Source organism: Agelaius phoeniceus, chromosome 29, assembly GCF_051311805.1.
Source record: "Agelaius phoeniceus isolate bAgePho1 chromosome 29, bAgePho1.hap1, whole genome shotgun sequence".
In the NCBI taxonomy this organism is placed as follows: Eukaryota; Metazoa; Chordata; class Aves; order Passeriformes; family Icteridae; genus Agelaius; species Agelaius phoeniceus.
In genome coordinates, this window is record NC_135293.1 from 5773810 (window position 1) to 5789136 (window position 15327).

The 15327-nt window shown below is 40.4% G+C and overlaps 1 protein-coding gene across 3 annotated transcripts in view; it reads left to right on the forward strand.

Moving 5' to 3' along the window:
* SPPL2B (signal peptide peptidase like 2B) overlaps window positions 1-10295 on the forward strand; it is a 31279-nt gene extending 20984 nt beyond the window's left edge. For 2 of the 3 annotated variants that reach the window (XM_054649999.2, XM_054649996.2), the window contains exons 14-15: window positions 180-340; window positions 1313-10295. In XM_054649999.2, the coding sequence (XP_054505974.1) occupies window positions 180-340; window positions 1313-1600 (449 nt within the window). In that variant the 3' untranslated portion in view covers window positions 1601-10295. Of the gene's footprint in view, window positions 1-179; window positions 409-1312 lie in introns of all 3 variants that reach the window. The other variant, XM_077191544.1, reaches the window with a different exon arrangement.
* The last annotated feature ends 5032 nt before the right edge of the window (window positions 10296-15327 follow it).

Genomic DNA, 15327 nt, shown 5'->3' on the forward strand with positions numbered 1-15327 from the left:
AGTTGTCCATGTTTACATGGTGTAAATAATGCTAAAGAGGCCTGAAAACTTCTGGAGATGTTGTACATATTGCTTAAAAAAATAATCCAGTGAGAATGCTCCTTTAGCCAATTATTTAGTTGTGCTTGAGCAAAGCTATATCTGAATGACTGTGTTTTGCTGGGTTTGTTTTCTTCCAGCATATGGCATAGGCCTTCTTGTGACCTTTGTTGCCTTGGCACTGATGCAGATGGGCCAGCCTGCTCTCCTCTACCTGGTGCCCTGTACTCTCCTCACCAGCTTGGTGGTGGCCCTTTGGAGAAGGGAGCTTGCCATGTTCTGGACGGGCAGCGGCTTTGCGGTGAATACCAGTTTGATATGAGTGTCTTCAGGAAATACTAATATTATAAAAACCTAACTAGAATTAAAGTTGAGTAAAATATTGCAGTATTATCACACAAACACAAAGATTTTTTGCTTGATTGTTTGCTTTTTTAAATAATTTTTTGCCTCAGTAAGGTGTTCTGTTTTTTGCAATGTTTATGGCCACTTAAATCAGAGTAGTGAAAAGTAAAGTAGACCTTGTCCATCCTTGATTCTGCCAAAATGTTACTTGTTTGATCTCTCTTGAAAGTATCAGTAGTAGTAAAAGGTTATAATATTATATAAAATGTGGGGTTTAGTACTATATTAAATATACCCTTAAAATGCTTTCTTCTATTTTTTCATAGCATATTGTTTATGAAGGTGGAAATGTAGTTCAGTATTGTAAATTATCCCTTTGTTTCACTGTGCTCTAAGTGAAATTAACTTGATTCAAGAAGGAATAATTTCTATCATGCATTATTTTAGTTTTTGAATACTTACTAGAAGGCCAAATTTATGAAGCTGGAGGTTCCCCCAGTGAGTTTTATTTTATTATTCAACTATTTGTGATAACTTTCACAAGCTTCGGCTAGAGAAATTAATTTAATTGTTAGAGATCATCTGAAATGTTATGTAAAAGTTGTCAGTTCTTGTACAGTGATAGTAAAGGTGGGCAGAACTGGATAGTGGCCAAGGACCAAGTGCCTGTTGCTGCCTTATCAGCAGAGCACATCTGAAACTGGTAAGGAGCAATCACTCAGAAAGCAAATACTTTTCTGGAAGGAAAAATTCTCCTGGTGTCCTATAAAACACAAAGAAAGGATAACTGTATGCATCTGTCCACTGCTGGAGAATGATAACAGTGTTGATGGACCTTTAATGTTCCTCTTGTATGACCATTACCTTGGATAACTGGACACAATAGTTCTTGTTTTCCATCATTTTGACTGTGGTCTTCCATTTACAGAAAGACCTACCTCAGCCTCCTGTGGTGATAGCTCCTGTGAACTGCCCTCAGCTTCCCAAAGACAGCAGTGTGCCAGCCTCTCAGCAAGACACAGAGCAAATGACCAACCCCACCCTCCACGTGAAGGAGCTGCACGGCTCCGCCTCGGCTGAAGAGGAGCTGGCTGATACCAGCACAAAAACAGACCAGTCAGAAATCTCTGTGGCCCACAGTGAGGAACCAACTGCTCAGAATAAGGATGACCTTGAAAGCAAATGCCTAAATGCAGAACAAAACCAGTTGGAATAAGTGATGTGATAAGAACTCCTTAACTTTCCCTCACAAACATACATAAAACCAGTATGTATTTAGGACTGGTTTAGTAGGGTTTGCTTTCATTGAGGAACCTCACTAGGAGTCTGATCATCAAATCCAACAAGGAATGTTCTGTCTCCAGCTTTGGTACAGCTATATACTTAAAACACCTTTCTGAAATATGGTGCTCTCCAGGAGTTCTGATGTGTGGGTTTCAATGATCGCTGTTAGTGAATGCCTTTGACCATTTGTTCCCTTTGCATTAGAGCAGGGTGGCATCAAGAGTCCTTATTTACTCTGTGCTTGTATGGCTGTTTCACTGCTTCACCATGATGTAGGGTAACATGGAGGAAAAGCATTGAACAAGTCTGCTACAATGCTTACTTGAGAGAAATATGGTCTGGTTGTTTGTTTTTTGGTTTCTTTTTTGGGCACTTTCCCTATTGTCACCATTTACTTTACTTCTCCTGACTTGTCAAAGCCATTGATAAAAGGGAATGCATTATTATAAACTGACATTCAGGAAATGCAGATAATGGTTAAATTACCATTACTCCTAAAGGCTTTATGCTACCATGATGCATTAAATGCATCTCTTAAATTTTTGTCTTTGTTTTTACTTCTAGGAACCTGAGCTACCAGTCTAGTTTAAAAGGCAGGGTGAGTAGAGCTCCGGGAAGCTTTCTAGGCATTCATATGAACTCTAAGGGCTCTGATAATAAACAGGGCTGGTCACAGAATAATGCCTGGAAGCAAATGCATAATAGGAATGTTTAGAAATAAAATATAAGCCAAATAGGTGAAAAAACAATTAGGTAGTAGCACTATACTAAGCTTAACAGGCAGCATTTTCATTGGGAAAATGTTAAAGCGCAAATGTTCTTATGTTTGGGGCTTTGAGCTTCTATTTGTTCTTCATTCAAGGAATATAATTGTGATTTCTGATTCTGAAGAAAATAGTCTGATTTTTCATTCCCAACGGAGCACATATGGTGCTAGAGACAGGTGTGATTTAAAAGCTACTTGCTGCTCAGTAACTTACCAACTGCCTAAGTCATGTTTTGTCTTTGTCCCAAGAATAGCCAAAGCATCGTCTGTCAGGTTCTGGAATGAACCTGGGAGCTCACTTATTATTTTGTCTTTCTTGCTACATTGTGAAGGAATTTGTGAATTTAAAAATTTTGGAGTGCAGCTGGTCTTACTTCATATTCCTGAAATTGTTTGTTTTCCTGTATAACATGATTGAGTCTTTTATGCATCAGCTTTTGTACATAGAAAGATGATGGGATTTGTGTATTACTTGTTCCATCTAAGTACATTTGGCTTTATCAGAGGAGTCTGTTCTGCACTTATGTTGCAATTCCAGAAAGCCTCAAACACTTCACACAAAAACTGAAATAGAAAATTGAAGTACTATAGGATCCTTGGATATGATTCCAGATTGCAAGGAAGAAATTCTCTCGAGTATTTGGGAGCCCAAAATGTAGTTCACAAAAGTATTGTTGCAGTGATGCATTCAGAGGCGTTGCTGTTGAATTGAGATTCTCCACTTGGCATGTTGAATTGGACTTGAAGGGCTCTCTTCTCAAGAATGTCAGTTAAATATCAGCCATTGTCTTTTTGGCTAGATCTTCCAAAATTTTGCCCTGTGCTTTTTGGATGAAAGCTTTCGTGGACAATGGTAGCATTCTTTCTCTAGAATTGAGCTGCTTTCTCTAAAACCACACTCTGGCTTCAGAGTTTTACCAGCTTCTGCTTAAAGCTTTGAACTTTGTCTGATAGGATGATTAATGAAGCTTCTTGGAAGGCTCCCTGGGTCCAATGGCCAACACAATGTTTAATTTACAAATTGCCCTAATGGAAGATAGTACTAAAGCAATCTGCTTTTCAGTCTTCTCTTTAATGGACCCTTACTTTGGCCAGCAGTAACCTGAACCAGTTATTACTAATAAAAAGCAACAGAAACATTTTACTGAAAACTTCAATTAGCTGGATTATGCCTTAAGTCTTTGTGTAAGTATGGTTATTATTAAATTAAGAAAGCAATCTTGTGTTTAAATAATGAGCTTGACAAATAGCAAGGTAAATTGGAGACTGACTCAAAGTTCTATTGGTTTTTGCCTTGATCATCTCTTAGTCAGAATGTTGTTTGGAGTAGCTTTCTACATATTTAAAAGCCAGTAGCTTTCTGATGAGGAAGCATTAGGTATTATCATCTACTTGAAAGTGTACTTTCACATTTGTTCTCCTGTGTGGTTAGGAAACAGTTTATTTCAGATTGTTCATAGCTCAGTTAAAACAGAAGAACTGGTCACTCTGAACTAGGCATTTCACAGTTGTATTCTGGACATTCTGCTTCACCTCAGGTTTTGAGGAATTTCCATCTATTTTTAAGTGTAATTTTTTTCTCTCTCAAACAACAAAGAATGCAGGAAAAAAAATCCCAATTTCTTCTCAGTGCAGTACCTCCAGTTAAAGCATGTGAAGTGGTAACAATTTACAGACCTTGACTATCTCAGTACTGTACAAATCAGGTGACCCTGGTGCTCCAGTTTGGCTGTGACTGTTTGGACCCTGATCCTTGGGCAGATCAATCCCTTCCATCAAACAGCAACGATGGGTTTTTTTAATCTTTAAAAAACTTCCCTCTCCAGCTTAATTTAAAACTTAATGTTGTATAGGAAAATATGCCTATCAGTTCAATGTGACTGACTCTGATTTTATTTGATGATTTCCGATACACATTCCACACCAAACTTGAGTTTTAATATTTAAAGTAATTAAAGTAATATTAATGTTAAAAATAATGTTGATAGGCTTCTTGTTTATGTCTTTCACATACTAAGCCTTATCCGTCTAGAAATTCGGTAAGGGTTCTGTTCCTGAGAACTTGTATGTGTTCAGGGGAAGCACTTCTTTTAGTCAAAAAAAAAAACAAAACCCCAAACAAAACACAAAAACCCCAATAACAATCAACACCACTAAAACAAAAATCCATTTGAGAAAATTTGACTCTTTGGACCACATAATGAGGGTCAGATTCCTTCCTCAGGTGTTTGTTTTGGTCTGTTCCCTGCTGAAGAACTGCCCAAATGCAGCTGAAGGTAGAGTGGAATATGAAAGACTACTGAGGATGACAAGAGAAAAGTATCTCAAACCCTCTTTAAATTTTGCAGATTTTCTTGTCAGAAATGAAGAGCATTTTAAATTAAATATATAAAAAAGAAACAAAAGAATGGATTTGAAAATATATTCTATGTTTATCAGTGGCACTAAAATAAAAGTGCATCCACATATATAAGAATTACACTTGGAAAAATATTAATGTTTTCTCTAAACTTGGGCAGATGCCAGACAACAGAAAATCTGCTGCACAGCCTATTTTCCAAAAGATTTATTAACATACTTCATAGAAAACTTCATTTAGAAAACTGTTTCCATATTTCTTGAACATTTTCCATGGTCTTGGATAATTGGTCAAGCTTTTCCTTCAGAGGATGATGCTCTTTCCTTACAGTACCCCTCAATATGGCTCTTGTTAAGAATGTCTTGACAGTATTTTTCAGCCATGCACATTTCAGTGTTTCAGCTTTGATTTTTGCCTTCCAGCTGCATTGTTCCAACTGGGAACAGATCATGACTACCATGGTAGTGCCTGTTGACTTCTGAGTATGCTGGAAAGTGGTGCTGACATTAATGAATGCTGCAGTCATTAATGAATTTATCTGCCTCGGGGAGATGCTGTGAATTTACCTGCAGCTCTTTAAAAAAGCCAATATTGGATGTTTGAGAACAGTGTTGCCTTGAAGTCAAAGCTCATGTGCGCTGTTTTAGTGCAAGATCCAGTGCTTTTGTTCTTGTCTTTAGCCCCTGTAGTAGTGGCTTTGTATGTGTTTCTGGTTTGTTGCACTACACAGGCTGTATAGGATGTAAAGCCCATGATACTTCTTTTTAACAGCAGCTTCATCGATTGTCCATGAGCAAACCAGAGTATTTTGTACATGCTCTCATCATTTGGTGTGTTATTTGTAGTGTACTGAAGGCTGAGTATGCTGGCCAAGCAGCAGTGTATACAACTAATGATTATCAACACTTGGCACATAGCACATTGACACAGATGTGAAATACAGACATACCAGTAGATCCAAATACACATCCAAGGCCTGCAAAGATGGTGCTTTTTTTCCATGACAAGTATTATCTCTGATATTTTAAAAAGAATGTAGGGCTGTGTCTTCAGGCGGATGAGGACAGGAACTATATTCAGAGGTCCAGAAAACATCATCAACAAGGAACAATTAATCTTTAGGTATTTTAATCTTGCATGTGGTTTCCTAGCTGGGGCAAGACATGAAGAACAGAGCTGCACTAACAGCTTTCCAGTTTAGGTTTTTGCCAGTGGTGCTGGGTAGGGTGGAGAAAGGGAAAAAACCTGAAGATTACTCAGAAAGCATGAGGAGACACTGAACAAGAAAGGCAGTGGAAGAGTTTACTACAAAGAGATCTAAGGGCATGATAAATACCCAAAAATCTGAAAGGCTGGTGCAAATTGGGAAAACAGTTTGTCAAGTAGGGATGACATTAGAATTAATAGACTTAATAAGGAAATTTTGGTGCTGGCGGTAGGAAAAATCCAGGAGTGGCTGACAGGTGCGGGGCTCAGCCGGCCAGGGCAGTGCCCAGTGCATGAGCTCCCTTGGTTCTGCCAGGAGAGAACTGCACCACACCAACCAGAGTCATTTCGTGCCACTGGCAGGTGTGGCCAGCCAACAAGCCCTCTCCTCCCTGTCGAGATACAGTCTGAGGGTCAGGATTCCTGGTTTTAATGAAGTTATAGCATGAACTTCATCCCAGAGTACTCCGTTTATATTCATGAATGCGGTCAGGGTGTTCTGTACCAGCTGTGATGGACAGTTCAGCTCTTGTGAGACAAAGACTGCATTTTCTGCTACTTAAAAGTGATAAATCTTCTGGAAAGCACATCAATTTTAGTCTTTTTTGTCTATGTTTAATTTGTTGAATTGCTTCTGGCAGCCTGGAACATTTTCAGAACAAGACAGCTTTGTGTGCTACCAGAAGCTTCCTTTGCCCAGTGGCATAAAAGAATTTTCTTTTCACTTATCCTCTCTATCATCTCTATCAATGATGTGCTCTTCTGTGAGGGTTCCACCTTCTCCAGTTTTGCAGTTAAATATTCAGATTATGTGGAATAAAGATGGCATTTTGCGATCTGTAGATTAGTGATAGGTGATGAATAATGTGTTTAAATTGGATTTTCTTGAATTGGGAACTAGTGTACTGTACACAATAATCTATAATTTCAGGAACTAGCAGAGGACTTAACTTCATGTGATGCAGGGGCTCAGGCTTGGTTCTGTTTGCCAGAAGCTGTTGGTGGGTCCAGCAGCCAGGGGTTACAGGTGCACAGGCTGCTGCAATTATTTGGAGCTACCTTCCTTAGGTGAAGGTGGCGTTACAGTTTTATCCAATTTTCTCATAATATTTTTCTGCATGTCAGCATGCAAGTTTAGCTCCAGATGGCAAACTTCATCCAGGTGTTTGTCTCTGAAAAATTCTGAGATTATCTGCTAGCTAGATTTTTTTTGCTTAAGAACTGCTTCCTGCTGACAGACATGCATTGTATGTTGTGAACTGACTTTGAGTGTTTCATGTAAATATTGGTCAGCTGAAAATATGCAGGGACATGCTTTCAAAGTAAACCAGCTCATCACCAGCTTATGCCCCATCCCTGGAAGTTCAAAGCTAGGTTGGATGTAGCCCTGAGCAACCTGAATCTAGTGGATGGCATCCCTGCCCATGGCAGGGGCTGGAATGAGATGATCTTAAAGGTCCCTTCGAACCCAAAGACCATTTTGTGATTCTAAGATTCTATCATGACTCCTAAAAAATTTGATGGCGTGGGCTGGTAGGAGCCCTGCAGTAGCCAACACCTCATAGTCAAGTGCTGCTGAAAGATCTCCAGCCCTGAGAATGTGGCACTTGGCATGAGCAGCAACACCCTGTTGTGCAGCAAGGGTTCCCAGAACCTGACCCTGGGGTAGGGCTGCACACAAGAGTCCTATCTGATGTTTTCAATACACTAACTTCTTTCTTGAGCCAGAGGTTTGGAATGGATAGAAATAGCTCTTTTCTTCTGAAACATATGTCTGTAGTCAAGAAATTGCCATAAACCTGCCCCTTCTCCACTGTGGATTCAAGCCTTGAGCACTGGGATGGTGGGGAGCTGGTGCTGTTTGAGGAGTACAGTCCTTCACATGCATTCCCCAGCAAGGAACCAGAAGAGAATTTTATTGTTCTGCTCTGACTGAAGTTGTTCTGATTTATGTTGAAGAAAAACTTCAAAATAGTGGTTCAGGTTTAGTTTGACAAAGTTAAAAACAACCCATAGTGGCACAGTTTAATTTGGTTTGGATCATAATCTACTTTTTTCATAATCAGTAGTGGACACTACAAAAAATGTTTATCAGAGATTTTACAGCAGACCCTAAGCTGGCAGGAAGCCTGTGTGGGAAGCAGTCTGCTCTGATGGCCAGTTAGTGCTGTGCTTGGCCTGTGCTGGGGTGAGCATGTCACCAATTTGTCTTCTGCTCATTCTTTGCCATTTGTCTCCTCCAGCAACCTTTTGACTCTCTTTGAGAGTCCCACAGCCAGCACCGGTTGTGGGAGAGCAAGAAGGAATCTCTGTGTCACAGAGCACTCCTGGTGCTGTAGGAAAGGCATGAAATGGAATTGGACCACTCTTCTCAGCCTGGGGCCTGGGCCACATGCTGCATTCCTCACGGGGCTGAACACACAAAACCTCGATCCTAAAGCCACTGATAGGAACTATGAGCTCTGGTACTTTCAGCCTAGGAACACAGGAAAGCAAAACCTAAGAAAAATCTGAATTTACAGCCCTGCCCATGGATGCTCTGTTCATTGCTGACCATGTTCCTTCAAGGCTGGAGGAACTGGGGTCTGATAGACTTCCAGCAAGCCACGAGCCCCCTGTGACCCCTGCTGGTGTTACTTTACTAAAACTGAATCAGAAGTGCTTCGGATGTGGATTGGTGGGAAGCTGGAAGCAAAAATTTCAAGCAGTATAAAGATGATTTAGAAGCTAAGACCCATTTGGATGCTTGACAGTAGCTGCTTTTAGAGAGTAAGTTGATTCTTGGAGATAACATTATCAGTCTTAAATGTCTGGTGTCTTTGTGGAAAGACTTTGTAATGGTGTTCAAATAGTAGTATGTAGGATAGTATATGAAGAGTGCAACCTAAAAGATTGTTAAATTTAGCACTTGCAAATGCATCTGTTTACCTCTACATATGTACGCATGAAGAATAAACTTTAAGCTCATTTCAGGTACTGAAGGAAAGATTTTCTCTTGATCCAATGTGTTACATGTTTTTGCTGTTGTAAGATCTTCTATGCAGCTTGGCCCCTTAATAATTAAAAAAAAAAAAAATAGAAAAAAAAAACCCACATTAAAAAATACCCCCTCCCTCCATAAAAAGAACAGCTAAGGAAGTTGGCCAGTGTGGGAGACTGGTATGAAAACTTACTTGGAGTATTTTTCCTGCAAAAAAATTTTCAAACCTACAAGCTATGGAAATGAAGTGCAGATGGGACATAAAGAATGAGGAATTTAGTTGTTTGTAAGGATGTAGTCAGTGATGCTGATACAATGAATGCCATTCCCTGAGTCCCTGGTTCCTATCTTGTATCTCCTTTACCTCATCAGTCAGTCTGTCAATGGCATACACCACGTGGATCAGTCCCACAGCTGTAGCTGATTGTGGGGTTGTTGATTCCCCATGGGAAGAGGGTCCCTCTCCCCTAACTCAGGCTACTACTTGATGACTTGCAAAATTGTGCATATTGCATGATATCTGCAAGGATAGGTAAATCAGTAATTCTGTGACTTTTGTCTATGATACAAGTATCTTCTATCTATGGTACCAAGATATTTTTTTCTGCTGTTAATGTTTGCAAGTAGTATGAAGTACAGACTGTGTCACCTCATGGATCCCTTCCTGTGCTGACACTAGGAGAGAGCCATTGCAAAAACCAAGGGAAAAAGCAAGTTTGTTCCTAAGTAGTAAAAAAACATTTTTGGCAAACATTTCTGTTTTTCCAAAACTGTAGGTCTTACCATAGTACATGCATCTGATTTTCAGTTCAGTCTGGGTGGCCTTTTCCCACCCTATGTCTGTATGGATCTTTATGGTTTTGATACCAGCCCTCCCTCTGGCTGAATTACAGCCTTCTATCCAATTGCACAGCACATCATTATATATATATATTTTTTATATGTAAATACATTGTAATACATAGGATTTCCAGTGACCAGATGTAGATTAACTTTCCTTCTGTGATGTAACATGGGAAAAAACCTATTTCAAAATTAATGAGGATGGCAGAATCTTAAGACAAACAGATGGGAAATATCCCAAGGGTTTCTGCAGAGTGAATTTTCTATGGAATAAGGAAGCCTGATTCGGGCATATATAGATACAATGAAAGAAAGCAAACTCGAAATTGACTGGTCAGCTAGTCAAATTGCAGGCATTTAGTTTTTTCTTTCTGTTTTGCTTTTAAAAAACACTGGAATTTCATTTAGTCTGTTTTAGTTTAAAACTGTAAAAAATTTCTAAAAGTGTAAAATAAAGTTACCTAATTTTTGAACTGAGTTTTGCTATTTTATATCAACCTTAAGTTTGAAACATTTTTTTTTTTTTGTTTGTTCTGGGATGTGATAAAATGTGGGTTGGAATTTAAAGTTCACTGTGTGCAGCTCCCACCATGAGCTGGATTCCATGCAAAATTTTTAAAACTTGCTCAATACCAGAAACAGTGTTTGACATCCCCACACGGTCCACACAAGTAATTTCTTTCCCCGACTTTTGTAACCCTGACAGAATTCCAGAACAGTTTGGGTTAGAAGGACCATAAAACCCATCCCATCCCATCCCAGACACGCCCCGGTCCAGCCTGGCCTTGGGCACTTCCAGGGATCCAGGGGCAGCCCCAGCTGCTCTGGGCACCCTGTGCCAGGGCCTCCCCAGCCATTTAAAGTTGTGTGATCACTTGTACTGATAAATTGGGCTTGTTTTGACTACTCTGTTGCATGTTGAAGTGCTATTGCTTGGGAAGGGAGGTGTTTCCTAACAGTCCCTTTTTCTTAAAAAATGCTGAATATCTACTGAATTACAAGGCAAGTCACGGGTGTATCCAGGAACAGTACAAACTGACAGCAGGTACAATTCCACCCTGTGTTTCTGCTTAGCATGTCCTGTGTTTCACTTGTAAATACACAATACACCTGAGAAGAGGGAAATTGATAAATTTCTTGTGATATCTGACTCTAAAAAGCAACAACAAAACCAACCAAACAAACAGAAAGAAAACTACACACACACACAAAAAAAATCCAATCCACTAAAAAAATCCAGCTGCAGCAAGACAGCCTTTCTATCTGGACTCTCACTGGGAACCAAGAGACAGCTGCTTCCATTCAGAAAAGGCAGGTTCAAAACCAGAAAGACTGGGTTCATTTTAAATAGAGGGTAGTAAATACTAAGATATAATCTGGCCACAAAGCTCATCCTAAAGTATTGTAAACCTCAGCAGATATTATCTGAAACAGTGCCTGGTGTTCTAGATTTAGATGTACATCTGCAAAATTGTGTGACCTTTATATTCTTGTACTTGGTTATTCCTGTATCTTTTGAATAGACAAGGATAGAGCATTTGTTATTTCAGGTTTTGTGGGTTTGGGTTGGTTTGGGTTGGTTTGGGGAGCAGGTTGTTGCTTTTTGGTGGGTTTGGGTTTTTTTTTTGTTTTTTTTTTTTTTTTTTTTTTTTCTTTTTTTTTTTTCTTTTTTTCCCCTCCTTTTTTTTCTCCTTTCTTTTTTCCCAGGGGGATATTTGATTTGGTTTTTTCTTTTTGCAAAAACCCATATTATAGGTCTTGACACAAAGAAATGCTCTAATGGGGAATGGCACCATTCCAACAGGAGCTGTTGACTGAACTGCTGCTCTGCTGAACAATTGTGGTGGAGCCCACAGTCCTTCCCACAGTGACACAAATGCAGATCCATCACTAGCAAAGATCTTGACATTCTAACCCCCCCCTGACTGTGCATTTGCTAAAGATTTGTCCTACGTGACCATTTCTGCATCTGCAGGGACAGTTTGTGTGGAGTATTCACAGGCATTTTATCTCTATACACCTTGCTGAGTTTTGCAGCAAAAACCCCACAGGCATCTCAGGAAGGAGGGGCTGAATTCTCCACATTCTGCACCCAGGATGATGGCTCAGTTAAGTACAGGGATTGCCCTATGCACAGGAGCTGCCTGAAGCTCGGTTTCAGGGCATACTGAAATTCCCACCTGGAGAGCTCCTGTGCCAACTGCTGAAATACATTTTTGAGAATGTATTCAGTCAATTACCAAATTTCAAATCAGCTCATTGCCTCACTTGTGCAGGTGATTAACTGGGGAGTTCCTGGACCACCTGGGGACCCTAGGACTTGGGTAAATCTGTCCTATTTTTCTTCTTGTGGGAACTTTAACGAGCCATATACAGTATTGTGGTCTCTGGTTTTTCTAAGTACAATTTCCATATTCATGGTTTGTCAGTCTCACCTCCAAGATAGATTTGACTCTTTAGATCACCTCTGCATACTGCTCTCCATTAGAAGAGTTTCTTGGAAAGAGATGCAGCCTTCAGAAGAGTGTGCTTTATGTCTCCATTGGCTCCTTGGAGTCACCCCGTTCCCAGCAGATGCTCCTGAGGAGGTTATGTTATAGTCAGGTATTTCTGCATCCTCTGCAATGCAAGCCCAGCCATTCAAATGTTTCCTGTTTTCCTCTGTGTGAGGCAGGGGAGGACTGCAAGGAAACACTGCCTGAGCAGCAAGAGTTGGCTTGCTGCCCCCTCCTAGATCAATCTGCTCGGCAGCATGGGGTCGCACTAAAATAGACAGAGAACATTAAGGAGCTTGATGGACTCTGTGCTGTGAGGATTCCAGAGGAAGAATTTTTCAGTCTTGTTGAACTTGAAGAGGTTTCTTTTGCTCTGTCTGATGTACTCTGTTACATTCATCAGCCACAGTCAGGAGCTCTTTAAAGCTCTAAAAATAAAAAATATCCACAACACCTAGTGTATAGTGATGAGGGCAATAGTCCTATTCACAGAATCCCATAATTGTTTGGGTTGGGAGAGACCTTAAAGCCCATCTTGTTCCAGCCCCTGCCATAGGGGGGACATATTTTGCTATCCCAGGGTGCTCCAACCTGGCCTTGGGCACTGCCAGGGATGCAGGGGCAGCCCCAGCTGCTCTGGGCACCCTGGGCCAAGGCCTGCCCACCCTGCCAGGGAACAATTCCTGATTGCCAAGATCCCATCCAGCCCTGCCCTCTGGCACTGGGAGCCATTGCCTGGCTCCTGTCCCTGCAGGCCTTGTCCCCAGTCCCTCTGCAGCTCTCCTGGAGCCCCTTCAGGCCCTGCCAGGGGCTCGGAGGTGTCCCTGGAGCCTTCTCTTGTCCCAGGCTGGCTCCAGAGCAGAGGAGCTCCAGCCCTTGCAGCATCTCCTCTGCATTTGCTCCAACAGATCTGTGTCCTTCCTGATGCTGAGGACCCTACAGGTAGGTGTAGTGCTCCAGGTGAGGTATTTCAAGTGAAAAATTAATTCCAAATGACCTTCAGTAGGCCAAATGAAGAGTATATTTATTCTGTGTCTTTGTACCCCCTGGATGGAGGTAGAGAAAGGGCACAATTCTGTGGCGATTACAGAATCGCTCAATGGTCTCAAAAAAATTCCATCAAAATTCAAACAACTTTCATTAATAAGTTAGTGAGTCACTCAATATTTCTGTGATATTTCCATAGGGGAAAAAAAGAGAGAGGGAAACTCTAGCAGAAGAAAGCCACATAACCATCAGTTTTGTCTATTTATTAAAATGAAAAGTGCAGAATTTAATTTTATGAAGAAAAAATTTTTTCTCAAATGTCTCTCATAAAGTTATGAGTATCATTTTTAAAAATTCCTGTGTTCTCTTGTATCTTGATTAGTTTATCACTCTGAAATCAAGATTTTAAATTTAATTAAATCAACCAATACTTTTTCCCCTTCAAGAATGAGAAATGTCTCTACCCATGCAGGAAAAAAAATGAAACAAGGAAATCTGCACTTAAAATGTCTTTTGGGGGTGGTGCTGTGTGACATATGTCTTGATGTGTCAGGATGGGGTTCGCGTGATAAAAAGCTCTTCATTTCTAAACTGTTTTCATAGGCTGATTTCTGTCCCCATTCTATTTCTTAGTTTTTGTACCACAGGGGAAGAACACAACCATTTAACCTCACGTTCATTTTTTCCATGCCCTCAGTAAAAGGGTATTCCTGGGAAGCAGAATTAGGTGAATGTTCTTTGAAATCCTTTCATCTAAATTTCTCCTTACTGTGTTTTTTGCATCTAGAAATTTTCTTGACCATAGAAATAATTCCATATCCCATGCACAGCATTTTCCAGCATTCCAACGTGAAATGTAGCAAATGAGCTAAATACTATTAAAGACATCTAAATCCTTTTAGTGCACCACAATGTTTTCCTGATTGTTCTTTTAAATTTTGAGTATTATATTGCTTTAGTGCAGTGTTCATTTTATCTGCACACTGTCACTGTGTGTGCAACAAACATAAGAGACAAGAGTAGTCCCAGCTGCCCCTGTTGAGTTTGGTTGCCAGAGATGACATCCACAGTGACTTGTCTTCTCACTTAACTTTGATGTGTTTGCTCCCAGCTCCTTCAGCAGGAGTGCAGAAACTGCTGCTCCTAATTTCTTATTTATTTAACCACTGATAGATTTTGTTGGTTTCTTCTTTTATTGCAGTCTTATTGCAGTCCTTCTCCCCTTGCTACTTTTGGGCTTTGATTGTGCAGTTTTTCATCTCCATTCACACGAAGATATGTGCAGATCCTCTTTATCTGATGAACATTAGAAGGATGTCACTCCCTCACTCAGCTCTTTCACAGGGATGTACAATTGGTCTGAAAGGACAAGAACTGCTTGTGGTGTTTACGGGCTCATAGCCAAACATGTTCAGATTCAGAGATTGCAGCATTTTTCTGGTTATTGGCTTGGTGCTAATAAGACCAAGGTTCTGGGTTTGATCCTCATATGGGCCATTCACTTAAGAGTTGGACTCGATCCTTCTGGGTCCCTTTCAGCACAGACCAGTCTGTAATTACCAGCCAAATCTTCATTATCGATGCTCAGCAGGAAACCTAAAACAGATTTCAGTCATTGTTGCTCAGTCTGGAGAGATCCATGGGACAGCAGATGTTAGGAATGAATGGATATACTCTAACCAAAATCAACTTCAGAGAAATCTCTATGATAATTTTATCATTTTAGGATCCTATGTTCTTTCCTTGCTTTGCTACCAAACACATGAACTGCTCAAGTTTGCTGTTAATGTTGAAGATACTTAGGGACAGAAGTGGCTATTGGATGAGAGATGACTTGTGCAGGCCAAAACTCAGACTAAAGCAAAACAAGTTCTCAGCTTTTCATCTACTTTTTGCCTTTTCAAGATGGCAGAAGGGTCACTTGTGGGCTTAAATAAACTTCAGCACAAGGAACTCTGTCCAGTTTTGGCCTCTGCTGTGCATGGGTGTGATGTTGGATAATCCCTGCCTGTTCCTGTGCAGC